The sequence below is a fragment of the Delphinapterus leucas genome, chromosome 6, assembly GCF_059928025.1.
Source record: "Delphinapterus leucas isolate spDelLeu-1000000601 "Yukka" chromosome 6, BTC_Dleu_Yukka2, whole genome shotgun sequence".
Classification (NCBI taxonomy): domain Eukaryota; kingdom Metazoa; phylum Chordata; class Mammalia; order Artiodactyla; family Monodontidae; genus Delphinapterus; species Delphinapterus leucas.
The window spans coordinates 89,137,746-89,154,783 of record NC_143134.1 but is presented as its reverse complement, the minus strand read 5'-3'; the positions used below and the strand labels follow the sequence as shown (position 1 = coordinate 89,154,783).

The following is a 17,038-nucleotide window of genomic DNA, read 5'->3' as shown; positions in this document are numbered from 1 at the left end:
TCAGAATGAAATCCAAATTCCTCACTCTGGCTCCAAGGCCCTACGTGGTCTGTAACCCCACATCCACCCCACTCCTTGCTACCTCTCATACTCACCTCCTAACTCTCTCCCGCACTCATCAAACTATGATCACATCACAAGTCAAACACAGTCCTGCCTTAGGCCCTTTGCACTCTTTGTTCCCGCCGCTATAATGCTTTCCGCAATATCAGCAGAGTTTGTGCCTTTATCTTCTTCAGGTCTCCCCTTAAATACCAGTGGTATCATGAGGCCTCCCCAAACCACCTTTATAAATAGCATCCCTGCCCACCATCATCTCTACCTGCCTTTCATGGCACCTTCTTTACAGTCCTTATCCCTACTTGTCATACTACATATTTATTTGTTTATTTTCTGCCTCACTATATTAGAATATAAACTCTTTAATCATAGGGATTTTGTCTGTGCTGTTCACCTAGAACATTGTCTGGCCCTAACATATAAAAGGTGCTCAATTAATATTTGTTCCATAAAAGAAGAAATGGGATCAAAGCATACACTCCAAAAGAAAATGGGCAAAGAATATTCACAGGTAATTCCCAAAATAAGAACTTTTAAATGGTTAATAAACATGAAAATATGTTCAACTAATCTAGCAATAAAAAAGCAATTAGGGACTTCCTGGTGGCACTGTGGTTAAGAATCTGCCTGCCAATGCAGTGGACATGGGTTCGAGCCCTGGTCTGGGAAGATCCCACATGCCGTGGAGCAACTAAGCCCGTGCGCCACAACTACTGAGCCTGTACTCTAGAACCCGCGAGCCACAACTACTGAGCCCACACGTCACAACTACTGAAGCCCGCGCGCCTAGAGCCCATGCTCCGCAACAAGAGAAGCCTCCACAATGAGAAGCCTGCACACTGCAACAGAGAGTAGCCCCGGCTTGCTGCAACTAGAGAAAGCCCGCACGCAGCAACGAAGGCCCAATGCAGCCAAAAAAAAAAATCAATTAATTTAAACAAAAATATGATCTACCAAATTGATAAACTTCAAAAAAATTATCCAGTGTTAGAGTTCGGGGATAAGAGCGCTTATATATACAACGAGAGAGCATAAACTTTTCTGAAGAGTAATTTGGAAATATGTATAAAAAGCATTCAAGATCACGTATCCTTGATCCAGCAATTTCACTTCTAGCAATTTATCCTAAGCAAATAATTTGGCATACAAAAATGTATTAGTGTTATGAACAGTAACATTCACCACAGAATTGTTTGTGATAACTTTGGAAACTAAGGAACATGGTCTGGTCTGATGGAATCCAGAGGGCTCCCCAAAATAATCAATGACAAAATAACCTGAATGAGGATCCTGGGTTAAAAATATACCATAGGTCCAGGGAGACAAGGGCAAGCATGCGCGCACACGCACACACACATGCACGCACACACACACACACACACACACACACACACACACACACCCCCAACAGTAATTGAACGAGGCTAGAACGGTGGAGGCAAGTAGGTGAAGAAGGCTTCAACTAGCACCAGCATTGGGGTTCTCTGTTCTTACGAATGAATTGTCTAGGACATAATTCTCACAGAAATCAGTCCAGCTTAATGGTGAGGGGAGAAACAGACAGTATAGATCACTCAGAATCCTAGAACTACATGACAGGCTGGATTTTGAATATGTTAAAGAAATAGTCAAAGTTCCAAGGAAGTGTTATCAACCAATTTATTTAAAAAGAAAAGGTGTTAACGTTAAAACAACTCAACCTCTGATTCAGCCTCTCTGATGAGAGCAGACAGGCTGACCTACAAAGTGTTTCCTAGGAAGGGCAAGAGCTTTCATTTTACAAATGACATTTAATGTTATTAAATTTTTCATTCCCCTTTATCTAAAGCACTCACTAGTACCCAGAGATACCACTCTTATTTATATCTTGCCAGGGCACCTTAACACTTGCCAATGTCAGATGCTGACAGTTTGTTTGTGAATTATAATAATGAAGCCTCTAATTCATTTCTCCTTACTATCCGTCATCCACCAAGCACTGAAGGCTCAGTGCTGCCTGGGCTCCAGGCCTATCCCTGGGAAGGGGGGATTTTTGGATGCTTCAGCCACCTCGCTGGGACTCAGAAGCGAGTCACAGTTGCTGCATGGCTGGCCCTGATCTAGTTGGCCCCACTCTCTTAGCTGAGCTTTTCCTTATTCCTGAGACCAAATGCCACTCATGATTCAAATCCTGGGTACCTGACATGTTCTCTTTCTTGGCAAACTGATCATTTGCCTGGTAACTCAAATACTGTAGCCTGCTTTTGCCAGGGTCCCATAGAAAGTAGAGACCGGCCTATTACTTGCTTACACTGATCAAAGGGTCATGATCTACCTGAATTTCTGATCACAACCTGCACAACCTCTAGAGTGTCCTGTCTTGCTTTACTCACTGGTCAGAACCTGCACCTACTCCAGTGGGTCTCTCCTCCTGCTGACTGCACACAAAGCCATTTGCTGCTTACTCTCTGGATACCATCTGCACTGGGTTGAATAGTGACCCCCCAATATTCCTGTCCACCTGGAACCTGTGAATGCATCCTTATTTGGAAATAGGGGCTTCTGCAGAAGTAATCAAGTTAAGATGAGATCATATTGGGTTAGGCTGGGCCCTAAATTCAATATGACTGGTGTTCTTATAAGAAGGGGGAAATTTAGACACAGAGACACAAACACACAGGAGAGAACACCACATGAAAACAGAGGCAGAGACTGGAGTGATGCATCTATAATCCAAGGAATGCCAAGGATTTCAGGCAAACACAAGAAGCTAGAAAGAGGCAAAGGAGTCTCCCTTAGAGCCTTCAGAGACCATGGCCCTGCTAACACCTTGATTTTAGACTAGCCTCCAGAACTGTGAGAGAATAAATATCTGTTGTTTTAAGCCACCATCTTGTAGTACTTTGTGACAACAACCCTAGGAAACTAATATACCATCTATAAGAGTTTAACTTACTTGCATTACCTCTCTCCTATCATCACCTGCCCACCCCGAGGATAAATCTGGTTCCAGGTTCTAGACCTTTCTGGTCTGCTCCAACACACAGATAACAGGTCCATAACCAGAACTATGTAATAAAATAAATGTTATGCCTTTAAATTCAAAAACTACCATCCAAAACAAAAGCATTCTTAACTAAAAGTAGCAGAATTCTATAGAAATCAGATGTAAAAATGAATTTTCAGACCAAAGCACTGAATGACAAGAGCTCCACGAGACTGATTCCAAGTTCCTCTTTGCCTCTTATTTACCACCCCTTTTATCATCCCAACTTGAATTCACGAAGTATCTTTTAATAGATCCCCTGTGCTGTGCTGTAAGTTAGCATCATAGAAGCAATCCTATCCAGAGAGAGGCAGGGAGGATAAGTAAATGAGAAGTGTGGTGCTTGGCACACTGGAAACAGGCAGAGACTGGAGTCATACATTATGTTTGAATCCTAGTCTGCCTTTCATTCGCTCCTTGAGCTTGTACAAGTTATGTCATCTTTCTGACCCTGCTTCCTAAGAGTAGGCTCTGGAGACAAATTGCCTAGATCCAAATCCAGGGTCTACCACTTACTAGCTGTGTGGATGAGCTATTTAACCTTGCCGTGCCTCAGTTTCCTCATCTGTAAAAAGAAGTATAATAACAGTATCAACTCCATAAATTGTTGCTAGCACTCAATGATTTAATACATATAAAGCACTTAGCACACGCACAGAGTAAGAACTCAATACCGTCTAGTTTCTACTATTGCTGCTGCCTCCACTACTATTACTATTACTACTACTACTATTACTACTGTTACTGTGAAACAAGTATAGTAATGCCACTTACAGGGTTATAAAAGGAATGGAAGAGAATGTATGTGAAAGCACTTGGACCAATGCCTTGCACATAAGAGACAATAAATGTTCAATTTGAAATAAATAGGAGGGGAAGATAGGGCTACTCAAAAAGGTAGCAAAGATGGCATGTTGGCAAAGCCATGCATGCCAGGGTGCTAAATATTCAGTATAGTAAGAAAGGCTAGAGTCATTCTGAGGATGCACATGCCCTCTCAATAGAGCTTTGCCCCATTGCAGCTGCCTCAGGATCTCAGCATTGCCTGGTAAGAACACATCAACTAGTCATGTCCTGCTCACATCACCTCCTGAAACATACCCACCCACTTTCTCCATTTGAACAGAACAGCTCTATAGAGTACTATCGACAAACAAAGCATGAGGCCTGTGCCCCATCACCAAGACCTGACATTCTCAGCTTCATTCTCTACACTGAAGTACTAGCAGAAATAAAGTCCAGAGCTGAGTTCTGCTGCCAGGCTTACTCCAACCTCTTATTTGTACACAGTACTTAAAAACACACAAAGCACTTGTACATATATTTTATCCTGTGCAGTAGGCAGGGATTACTAACTACATTACACAGATGAGGAAACTGTCTCAGCCAGGGAAATCAAATACCTGTTCAATGCTGTAAGGCACTGGTTCTCAACTGGAGGTGATTTTTGTCCCCCAGGGGACATCTGGCAGTGTCTGGAGACATTTCTGATAGTCATAATTTGGGGGCTGCTACTGGCATCTAGTGGGTAGAGGCCAGGGATGCTGCTAAACATCCCACAATACACGGTCCCCCACAACAAAGAATTATCTAGTCCAAAATGTCAATGGCGCCAAAGTTGAGAAACATTGTTATAGAGCAATAAAGGGGTAGAGACAGGACTAGAAGAGAGATACAATACTTTTTCTATTGTACCACACTGGAAGTTCTAAGGATACCTAGAAATAGACAGGGAGAAAGGCTCCTTATTTAAATACTGAAAGTATATATCTAAGGATCAAATAGAAAAGGCCTTGAGAGGAACAATTCTGCTGGGGAAGAGCATCTTCACAAAAGGCCCTGTGTTAACCAGGCCTGTGCCCCTTAACCCTGGTTTCTGCTCAATCTTTGGAGAATTCTTGTTTATTTAAGGGCTGATTACCTTGCAAATGAGATTAAGAAACAGGTAATAGAGGGAGAAACCAAGTGGGAGGAGGAAAAAAGATCTGTGTGCTAATAAGTGAGATAATCCTGGGAATACTAATGGGCTTGAAATTGTTTGTTTTTTCATACAGTACTAAGAAAGGCAGGTGATCAACCTCTCCAACACATAATAATAGTACTGCAGTCAACCCTATAATTGTAAAGTATTATCTCATAAAGAGATAACTTGCTCATTTTCTTTAAAATTATAAATTATACTTGTTAGAAAGCAATTTTACTTTCAAGCTACTCAACTTTCATTTACTAAATTAGTTATATTTCCTTAATATTTGTGTACCCAGAACTGGAATACAGTCACGCTTGTCTTTGAATGCAATGACAGCAGATGAATATGCAACATTAATAAGATTAATACTCAGTCTATTAGTAACCATGCTGGAAACTGCAGTTTAGCATTTTGCTTAAAATAGTCAACAAACACAAAAGATAAACAAAGTCTGCCTCTTAAACAAGAGTTACATACAGTGTGTCAAATATTGCTGGGTTTTTCAATCAAACCAAGAACTGAGGGAAGTGTTATTCCCAAGTGAGGAATTTTAGAACATTCTAGGCAAAGATACATACTGCATGCAAGTGATACGACACCTTAATTAGATTCAACCAGCAGACTGCATTACACTGTGACTCGGAACAATAGTTCTGAGCCAAGATTACAATAAATTTCAAAATCTATAATGTGTGAAATTAAATTCCATAATAATGCATAAAAGTCCTAATCTGAATCAATTTTCAACTTGCAAATACATGAAAAACTAAAAAAAAATGAAATTCAGAGTAGGAGAAACAAAGAATATACAGTATTAGTAAATAATATTAATTAGGAAGGCTAAATCTCTATTGAACAAGAATTAGACATTTTCTACCATACTCATTGTACCGAAGAAACATTTGATTTACGAAAAATATCAAAACTTGGATCTAATATCTACTATTAGGATGTAACAATTTTATATTATCTTGGGATAAGTCCCCTCCCCCAAAGGATTCATCCAGGATCCACTAGTGTACTCAAATAAATAAATAAAAGTAGAGAACACTGAAGTTTCTATGTTGGTACACTCACCTCGTATTGGTGAAACAGTACATTAATAATTATGAGCATCAGGAATTCCCTGGAGGTCCAGTGGTTAGGACTTTCACTGCCATGGGCCCAGGTCTGATCCCTGGTTGGGGACCTAAGATCCCACAAGCCACGCAGCGCGGCCCCCCCCAAAAAATATATACATATATACTTATATATATTTATAATATATATTATATATTTTATATATATAATAATAAAAATTAGGAGCATTAATTCCATGGCTGCCATATGAATGTGAACTCGCAGTAATAGCAAATGAAGGCAAATAAATAGCATAGAAGTTTGGGTCCAGATAGGTTAAAAAAAAAAAAAAGCAAGCTTAGAGTTAAGTCAGTAAATGAGGAACACCACAGATATAGTGTAGCTTAATTTCAATAAGGTAATAACAGTCACTTATTTTATCTTTGTGGATAAAACCACAAAATCTTGCTTAAGCGTATCTGATACAGGCTAAAAACCGAGAACACTTAGGGGTGGTCTAGATCTATTCAGTTGTTTTTTTTTTTAAATTTAAAAAAAATATCTATCTATCTGTCTGTCTATCTATCTATCTTTGGCTGCACTGGGTCTTCGTTGCTGCATGCGGGCTTTCCCTAGTTGCAGCAAGCAGGTGCTACTCTTCGTTGCGGTGTGCGGGCTTCTCATTGCAGTGGCTTCTCTTGTTCCAGAGCACGGGCTCTAGGTGCATGGGCTTCAGTAGTTGTGGCACATGGGCTCAGGAGTTGTGGTTCGTGGGCTCTAGAGTGCAGGCTCAGTAGTTGTGGCGCACAGGCTTTGTTGCTCTGCAGCATGTGGGATCTTCCCGGCCCAGGGCTCAAACCTGTGTTGCCTGCATTGGCAGGCAGATGCTTAACCACTGTGCCACCAGGGAAGCCCTCTGTTCAGTTTTTTAATCAACAACTTGGATTAGAGATATTTAAGAAATGTACAAAATGTCACAATCCTGGCAAGGACAGCTGATATTACATGAGATCAGAATCAAGATTCAAAATATCAACAGAGGAGAATACTAGGCTGAAACAAACAAGGAAAACTGAATGTGAATAAATAGAAGTCAGAGAACTTATAGCTATTCAGAGATGGACTGGACCTTGGAAATAATTGACTACGGCAATGCTTTAACACTACTGATAAAGAAAATGAGGACAAGTTGCTCTACCAGGGGTGACACCTAAATTGAGTAGAAAAACTGATGCACAATACCTAATATGAATTAGGAGAACTGGTAAATATAGTCCTGGTAAATCTGAAAAGCTGGGATGTCTGGGAACATTCCCAAGTTAATGGACACAAAAAGAAGCTTGGGATGGGGATCACTTTCTGCTCTGGGAGTCTACGATTCTCTTGAGACTAGCAACTACAGAGATAAGAAACAATATCTCATGGTGGTATGAGAACGGGCTCTGAGCTTGACTAGCTGAGTTCAAATCCCAGCTATGCCACTTACTAGCTATAAGACCCTGAGTAAGTTATGTAAGGTCTCTGCCCCTTAGTTTCCTCATCCATAAGAGGGGGACAATAATAGCAACTACCTCACTCAGAGCAGAGTCTGGCAAATAAGAAAAACTCAGGAATGTTTAGTATTACTTTTGTAATAGAATAAGAATAAGCAACCATGTGCAAGGGTCACAAAAATTTGAAAAACACATACTTTAGAGTGCTCTATCTCCCTGGAGGAAAAAAAAAGGAACTGGGGGAGAAAAGCAAAAAATTTCAACAACAAAAAAAGACTGATGTAGATGCTCTAGGCAGAGGAGACTTCAGCACAACCCAAATAAGCACAGAACTCTACTTCTGTATATCTAGAGATAGAGACTCAGACCTGGCCTGCTGAAGGCACCTCCCCCACTTTCCGCATCAGCTTTAGAGATTCAAGACTCACACAAAACTTTATTATTCTACTTTTTAAAAAAGTATTACTAGCAAACCAAATTCAACAGCATATTAAAAGATTTATACACCATGACCAAGTAGGATTTATTCTTGAAACGCAAGTTTGGCTCAACATACACAAATCAATATATGTGATAGACCACATTTACAGAATGAAGGTGAAAACCATGATCATGTCAGTTAATGCAGAAAAAACATTTGACAAAATTCAGCACCCTTTCATGATAAAAATACTCAACAAACTAGGAATAGGAGGAAACAACCTCAACATATTAAAAGCCATATATGAAAAATCCATAGCTAACATCATACTCAGTGGTGGAAGACTGAAGCTTTTTCTAAGATCAAGAACAAGACAAGAGGGCTTCCCTGGTGGCGCAGTGGTTGGGAGTCCGCCTGCCGATGCAGGGGACACAGGTTCGTGCCCTGGTCCGGGAGGATCCCATATGCCGCGAAGCGGCTGGGCCCGTGAGCCATGGCCGCTGAGCCTGCGCGTCCGGAGCCTGTGCTCCGCAACGGGAGAGGCCACAGCAGTAAGAGGCCCATGTACCGCAAAAAAAAAAAAAAAAAGATTTTAACCAAACTTTCCTTGCATTTAGCACTCTAGAAAGGAGTAAATTAAGCTCCAACACAGACTCTTAGCTATTCACACATCTATAGAATTGTACATTATGCTACTTACTCAAGAGTGAGGTTTGGGAGGAATGATTTCTTGACAGAACAGTTAGTACTTTTCAATATGATAAAACAAAGATATGTCCCCACCCCCCGAACCCCACCCCCACCCCCCGCCTACCTACCCTTCTGTTTAACTTGCTCCTAATGCCTGGGTATGACTTGAAAGAACTGAATGCATGCCTTCCTGCCAAGTATTCTTCTTACATGTGGATTACATCATTTTAACATCACAAATCAAGAATTATAGCCCTGTATAATCATTGCTATAAAGGAGATATAATTATTCTACAAAGTTTATAGTTAGTAAATCCACACCTCATTTTGTTTTACTAGGTATATATCCACAGGGTATATGGAAGGTAGACTGCTCAAAGTCAGACATCTTTATTGAGACTTTTGCATGATCAAGGCAAGTATTCAAAATTTTTCTTGGATAAAATTATTAGAGTCATCCTTACAGATTATAAGATCTCACTTCCCGGTTCCCTGACCACCAGGGAACTCCCTATTACAGTCATCCTTTACAGTATAATGTTTTACTGCAATTCCCAAATACTCATCACCAAGAAATCAAGTTATCCTTGGAAGACTCAATGTTCACAGAAGGATGTCAATTCCTGCACCAGTTATACTGACATTTGCTTTTGCTCTTATTCAGCTCAGCCATAACTTCAGTAAATTTCCAGGGAGAATAATCCCTAATTTACTGATATTCAATAACTTGGCTGAGAGGGGTTATATTAATTGAGAGATCATCTAAAGAATATGTAGAGTTGACCACTCATTATTCTTGACTGGGGGTCTTCAAAGGCATGTAAGAAGACACACTAGGGCATGGAAAGAATATATTAGGACTTTCATTTCTATCTAAAAAATGAGACAAAAATTAAGCTTTATTAAAATTTAGTATATGGATTGGCAATGGCACCCTCACTAGTCCCTACATAAACTACAGAATGAAGTCATTCTTCCTTGACTGTGACAGTGACACATGACAGGTGACAGTGGCTCTACCTTGCACCACTCTGTGCCTATTGTGAACTACTGTGCCCAGTTAAATGGATTTACAGATCATAGTATCTGGTTTAACTAAACTAAATCTTCACAAAATAGCCAACTGGTTTTAAAAGATTCTTGCAAAGAAACCACAGATTAAAGGTTGTTTGTTTGCTACAAGCACAAGCAAACAACAATAACAGAGCTGACACCTTTACTCTTAGTGTGAGGCCATCAGCCAAAACACAAGGTTAAAAAAAGACCTAGGGGTTTCCCTGGTGGCACAGTGGTTAAGAATCCGCCTACCAGTGCAGGGGACACAGGTTCGAGCCCTGGTCCGGGAAGATCCCACATGCCGTGGAGCAACTAAGCCCGTGCTCCACAACTACTGAGCCTGCGCTCTAGAGCCTGCGAGCCACACCTACTGAGCCTGTGTGCCACAGCTACTGAAGCCTGTGTGCCGAGAGCCCATGCTCCGCAACAAGAGAAGCCACCGCAACTAGAGAAAGCCCGCGCACAGCAACAAAGACCCAACACAGCCAAAAATAAATAAATAAATTTATTTTTTTTAAAAAAAGACCCAATAAGATCTAACAAGTGGTCTTAAAACCTGAAATTATCAAGACTATTTGAAATACATTTATGCACATTACTGCTAACAGTGAACCTCAAACCCAAGTACATATGGCTACATTGTCATCACAATTACAAGATTTTTAAAAACAAGGATCCAGAATATGAAAACAAATCTCTACAATTTTTTGTGATGTTTAAAGGCAAGAAACAACAGCAAAGCAAATTCCAAGTGAATCAAATATTTAAATGTAAAAAAAAAATAAAATAAAAATGCTAGAAGGAAACATGGGAATTTTAAAAAATAATCTATGTAGGAAAGCCTTTCCAAATATGACAATGAAAGACTGATAAATTTGACCAAAAAAAATAAAACAATTCCTGCATAGCCAAAAAAAAATCTTAAACATAGAAAAAGGTGATATACTATATTGATGGGATTATGGAGAAATAGGCATTTTCATGCTACTGCTGGTAGTTGTATAAATTGATAGAACTTTGCTGGGAAGCAATTTGGCAATATCTAATAAAATTACTAATTTACATACCCTTTGACCCAGTAACTCTTCCAGGAATTTTCTTACAGATATATTCACAATGTACAAAATGACCACTTAGAAACTACTTAAATACCCATTAACCTAGGACTGGTTAAATAAATTAAGGTACATATATACACTGCAATTCTGTGAAGTGAATTCTATGAAAAGGTTCTGAGCTGGGTATGAAATGGTGTGATTTCCAAGACACACTGTTAGGAGAAGAAGACAAGATACAGAACAGTGTTCATGGTATGCTACCATTTGTATGAAAAATCTGGGAAGGGGGTAGCATAGAGAAATAAAATATAAGATTCCTTATATATTATAAACTAATCTGAAAAAAATACATAAAAATCTGATATACACTTTGTCACTGGGTAAATAAACAAACTTATGCCAAGAAATTTGAAAAATTCGACAAAATAGACACATTCTTTATGTTCAAAACTGATCTCCTTATCATCCCTGCCCTACCAGGAGTCTTCTCCATCTCAGTTGATGGCAGCTCCAACTTTCCAGTTGCTCAGGTTACTCCCCTCATCCCATCCATCAGCAAATTATGTTAGCTATACCTTCAAAACACAACAGATTAGTCTAAACATATATCCTGACTATGTGGTGGCTACATGAATCTATACGTGTGTTAAAATTCGTAGACCTGTTACACACGAAAAATTATTTTACTCTATGTTAATTTTAAAATATATATTTTTTAAAAAGACACCCCGAGGGACTTCCCTGGTGGTCCAGTGGTTAAGACTCCATGCTTCTACTGCAAGGGGCAAGGGTTTGATCCCTGGTTGGGGAACTAAGATCCCACATGCCACGCAGCACAGCCAAAAAAAAAAAAAAGATACCCAGAATCCAACCACTTCTCACTGCCTCAATGACCACCATCTCTTATCTGAAAATTACTACAATATACAATATCCTCCTCACCAGTCTCCATGGCTCTCCTCTTGGCTCCTTGTAGCCTATTTCCTTCCACACAGTAGCCACTGTGGTCCTGATAAAATCTAAACCAGACCATGTCTCTCTTCTGCTCAAAACCCTCTAGTGGGGGCTTTTCCCTGGTGGCACAGTAGTTAAGAATCCACCTGCCAATGCAGGGGACATGCGTTAGAGCCCTGGTCCGGGAAGATCCCACATGCCACAGAGCAACTAAGCCCGTGCACCACAGCTACTGAGCCTGCACTCTAGAGCCCGCAAGCCACAACTACTGAAGCCCGGGTGCCACAACTACTGAAGCCTGCACACCTAGAGCCCGTGCTCCACAGCAAAAGAAGCCACTGCAATAAGAAGCCCGTGCACTGCAACGAAGAGTAGCCCCCCCTCGCCGCAACCAGAGAAAGCCCGCGCACAGCAACAAAAGACCCAATGAAGCCAAAAATAAATTAATTAAATAAATAAATTTATTTTTAAAAAAAAAAAAACCTCTAGTGGCTCCCCATTTCATTTGGAGAAAAAGCCAAAATCCTTGTGACAGCTACGGAGCCCAAGGCAGTTGGAGCTCCTGTCCCCTGAGACTTCATTTCCTACGGCTCTCCTCATTTACTCCACTCCAGTGGCACTAGCCCTCTGCCCTCCCTTGACTACACCAGGCATGCTTCTACCTACTAGCCTTTGCTCTGCTTCCTCTGCCTGAAACATTCTCTCCCTTGATAGCCTCTTGACTAACACTCTCACCTCCTTCAAGTCTTGCACAAATCTCACCTCTGACCACCTTATTTAATATTTAATAATGCAACCAGCCCTTCTCTTCCCTCCACACTCCTCCCCATCTGTTCTCCTGATTCCTCTTTACCCTGCCCAATTTTTTTTTCTAAAGCAAATATCATCTTTTAATATAATTTATTTATTATGCTTATTATCTTTCTCTACCACCACCACTATTTTTTCCCTACCACTACAATATAAACTCCACGAGGGCAGGGACCTTCCATCTGTTTTATTTACTGATATATCCCACGCATCTAGAAAAGTGCCTGGCACAGATTAGGTGTTCAGTAACTAGACTGAACTTAAGATTTAAGAATTTCATCCTAAGATGAGTAAGCAGTGAGGGCACTGAGATAATGGGAGGCCAGTTCACCTAGGATAACACCTACAGCCCACAGGGTGAACTCTGGCTTGTAGTACTTGAGTGAAACGGGAAAGAAGCCACTGGAGAGCTTCCAATAAAGGGATGTGACCTGACTTACTATTTTTAAATCTTCCCATAAAGAAGTCACTGGTGGAGATGGACTTTCAAGCACATTCCATAACACCCCAAAATTCCAACCTTATACTGCCCCCACACACGCACACAAGAAAAGAAACAGTAAAAGGAAGAATACTCCCAATCAACTTTATGTAGCTAGTAAAATCTGGAAACCAACAACAAACAAAATAGTTCTAGAAAGGAAAACTACATATTAATCTCTGAACAAATTTTAAGTCCTGAACAAAATACTGGCAAACCAAATTTAGAAACGTATGTCAATAATAATAGCTAGGACTTCCCGGGTGGTCCAGCGGTTAAGACTCCACCCTCCCAATGCAGGGGGCCCGGGTTCGATCCCTGGTCAGGGAACTAGATCCCACATGCCACAACTAAAAGAGCCCACATGCTGCAACTAAGATCCTGCATGCCGCAAAGAAGATCCCGCACGCTGCAAAGAAGATTTCGCATGCGGCAACAAAGATCCTGCGTGCCGCAGCTAAGACCCAGCACAGCCAAATAAATAAATAAATATTTTTTTAAAAAAAGATTGTTGGGCCTTTCATTAAAAATAATAATAGCTAACATTTAATGAGCACTACGATAAATGAACTAACTCATTTAATCCTAACAACACTATGTTATTACTACTATCACCCATTTTATAGATGAAGAAGCTGACACACATTATGACTATCACCCATTTTACAGATGAAGAAGCTGACACACAGAGAAGCTAAGTAATTTGCCAAAGTCCACAGATAGAAAGTAGAGATCCTGGATTTTAAAAATACCAATGAGATTCTGATTTAACTGCTCCAGAAGTTGGACCCTATATTTTTTAAAGCACCCCAAGAGATGCTGGTATGCTGCCGGGGTTGTGAACCACTGCGCTAAGTCCATCAGCTAAGGCTTCCCCCGCCCTGAGAGAGATTACCTGGACATAGCCAGGGCAAGAGATGTTTTAGTGAGGATTTAAATATGAAACAAGAAGCAGAGAGGAGAAAACATGATTGGTAAGATCCTTTCCAACAAGGAAATTCTATGATCATGTGTCCCCACACCGTCTTTCTAGAATTCTAGAAGGTATAAGATTTCATGCTATAACACCAAACAGATCCAATTCTACTTCATCTTTGGAGAACCTTGTCGGTCAGTTTATTCTCTGGCATGCAGTACCCCCAGCAAAAAAAAAATATGGGAAAACATACTAGTAGCTTGTAATACTAAAGTTATTTTCAGAACAAAAAACAGAGCTCTACTTTATAGAAAGAGCAGCAAAAAGAGGGAATAACTCAAGAGGTCAACCTAATGTTTTTAGAAAGTGTAACTGGAAAATTGTTACTGAGCTGCCCAAAGACCAAGCCTCCTTCCCGCTCCACATCTGTTAACTAAAGCTGAAACTACAAAGCAATCCTAACACTACCCTCCCTGTATCCTGTTGTTGACACGGGGAATGTGGCTCTGTGAGGTCAGGAACTGCTGCCACAGGCAGGAAGCAGAGCCAAGGCAACAACTGCTACCCTGCAAAGTTTAGGGGAGGCTTTGTGAGAAGAGATGGGAGGAAATACGGGCTGTCTTGGCTACCCCAGCAGGCTCCAGGAGGTTGGCCTCCAGCCCACTGCCCCATCCATCTCCCCTCCCCAAGGAGAAGCACAAGCACTCACGGTTCCCCAAAACAGTGGCAACAGCTACTGCTAACATGACTTCTCTTTGATCCTGTAGAATCAGAGCTCCTCAGCCTTCAAGAAATTGGAACCACTGCAATTCCATCACTTCCCAAAACTACCCTTGCAGTTTTGGCACTGATTTTAAAGCTTTTTCCAGGGTGGGATACAGGAAAAACTATTAAGTCAAATAAATAAAATAACTGCAGATTGAGCTCAGTGCCCTCAGACTTGGTTGTTCAGTAGGGTAGGCAAAGAGCCAACTGGTTCTACCACTTTCAATTCTGTGTGCTACTTTCCAGAAATGAGAGCTGATGTAGGTAGTCTCCCTACCTAAAGGGTTTTAGAGACCTAATGGTCCAGCCACATAAAACTTCTGACCATTTCTTCCCACGTTTCTCCCATCTTACGCCTTGGCTGATACTGCCTACCAGGCATGCTCTCTCCCACAACCCTTTCTGAAGTGCTTCTAACTTTCTTTTAAAGCCCAGCTCAAACTTCACTTACTATAAGATGTTCTCCTAAATCCCACACCCACTCCTGTATTAACTTCATTTAAGCTGTTATAAAATGGCACCCCTCACCCTTTCCCCTTTTTAGATAGCCTTGTATCTGTCTCCAACAAGAAATCTGGCAGACAATGATGAAGTTTCATAGATCTTTGTTCACGTCTTTCAGTATCTCATACAAAGAAGACCTTTAGGAAATATTTGTTAAACAGTACAGAATTCAAGCCACATTCAGAGAAGTTGCTCTGCTGGTCTGACTTTGGCTTGCTATGGACAGAATATGGTGCTCTTCCTGTTTACATGTCTTCTTTTGTTAGCTTGCTTTGAATATTAACTCTTTAAAAAGAATTTTACTATTTTCCTTCCTATATATGATTTTTGAGTTTTTTTAATTGAATATAGTTTACATAACATAAAATTCACCCTTTTAAAGTGTACTGTTCAGTGGTTCTTAGAATATTCACAAAGTTGTGTAATTATTACCACTATCTAATTCCAGAATGTTTTCATCAACCCAAAAAGAAACCCTGCACCCGTTAGCAGTCACTCCCCACTGCCACTCCACCCCTCCCCCGCCAGCCCCATAACCACAAATCTACTTTCTATCTCTGACATATATGATTTTAACAAAGCTTACAGTACTCTTAACTGTGCTTTTATTATACCTTAAAGCCAAATTTTACCTTCAAAAAGAAACAGTTTCTCTTATTTTAACATAACTATAAACAAAAATGTGATTTAACACAGCAACTTACTAAGGCATCATTTCAGGATACAAAACAAAAACTCTTACCAGAAAAATCAGCTTACATGTCTACTTTCCCATTTGTTTTTGTTTTGTTAAGCTTCTTACTGAAGTATAATGTTCATACAGAAAAGTACACCTATCATAAGGTATACTTTGATAAGTTTTCAAAAACTGAGTACAAGTATAACCATCATCCAGAAAAAACCATCATCCAAACATCATCCAAAAACCAAACAGAAGCCCCACCATGTCTCTCTTTCAGTCACTAACCACCTCCAAGAGTAACCACTATCCTGACTTCTAGCAGCATACATTACTTCTGCTTATTCTTGTACTTTTATAAATAGAAGCATATAGTTTGCAATATAGAAAACTTCTACAATGAAATTCTGTGCCTTGTAATACTCACCATAATCTTCTTGTACAAAGCCATGACATTATCATCATCAAATGGTAGAAAGCCACACATAAGTACATATAAGAGTATGCCCATGCTCCAAACATCTGCCTGAGAAGGAGAAAAAAATAATAATTAAAAAAAAATTAGAACGCATTTCAAAAGGGCACTACATGGAATCTTCACAGAGCTGGAAAAGAGCTCAGAAATCTTCCAATTCAACCTGCTCCTTGTACAGTCTGAAGCCCAGAAAGGAAGGCTTGTCCAAAGTCACCCAGTCAATGGCAGGCCACCCAGGTAGGTCTCTTGACCAGTGACCAGTTCAGTTCAGAGTGACTAGTTCAGTGCACTCCCCTCGAATGCTCAATAGAAAATCATTTCTAGTTGGCTTGGATGGATTCAGCATGATAAGGAAGAAGATGAGATTAAGTCTCTGATTCTTTTTTAAATTTATTTAGGCTGCAGTGGGTCTTAGTTGCAGAATGCAGGATCTTTGCTGTGGCATGGGGGATCTTTTCTTTTTCGTTTTTTTTTTTCAATTGCGGCATGCATGCAGGATCTAGTTCCCCGACCAGGGATCGAACCTGGGCCCCCTGCATTGGGAGTGCAGAGTCTTACCCACTGGACAACCAGGGAAGTCCCTAGGTCTCTGATTCTGAAAGACAAAACTATAGTACTACTGA

At 40.4% G+C, this 17,038-nt stretch overlaps 1 protein-coding gene across 9 annotated transcripts in view; it reads right to left on the bottom strand.

The window, feature by feature from the left end:
• MELK (maternal embryonic leucine zipper kinase) overlaps positions 1-17,038 on the bottom strand; it is an 87,139-nt gene that overhangs the window by 46,311 nt on the left and 23,790 nt on the right. For all 9 annotated transcript variants that reach the window (XM_089913410.1, XM_089913409.1, XM_089913408.1 and 6 more), the window contains one exon: positions 16,368-16,466. In XM_089913410.1, coding sequence (XP_089769536.1) covers positions 16,368-16,466 — 99 coding nt within the window. The remainder of the gene's footprint in view (positions 1-16,367; positions 16,467-17,038) is intronic.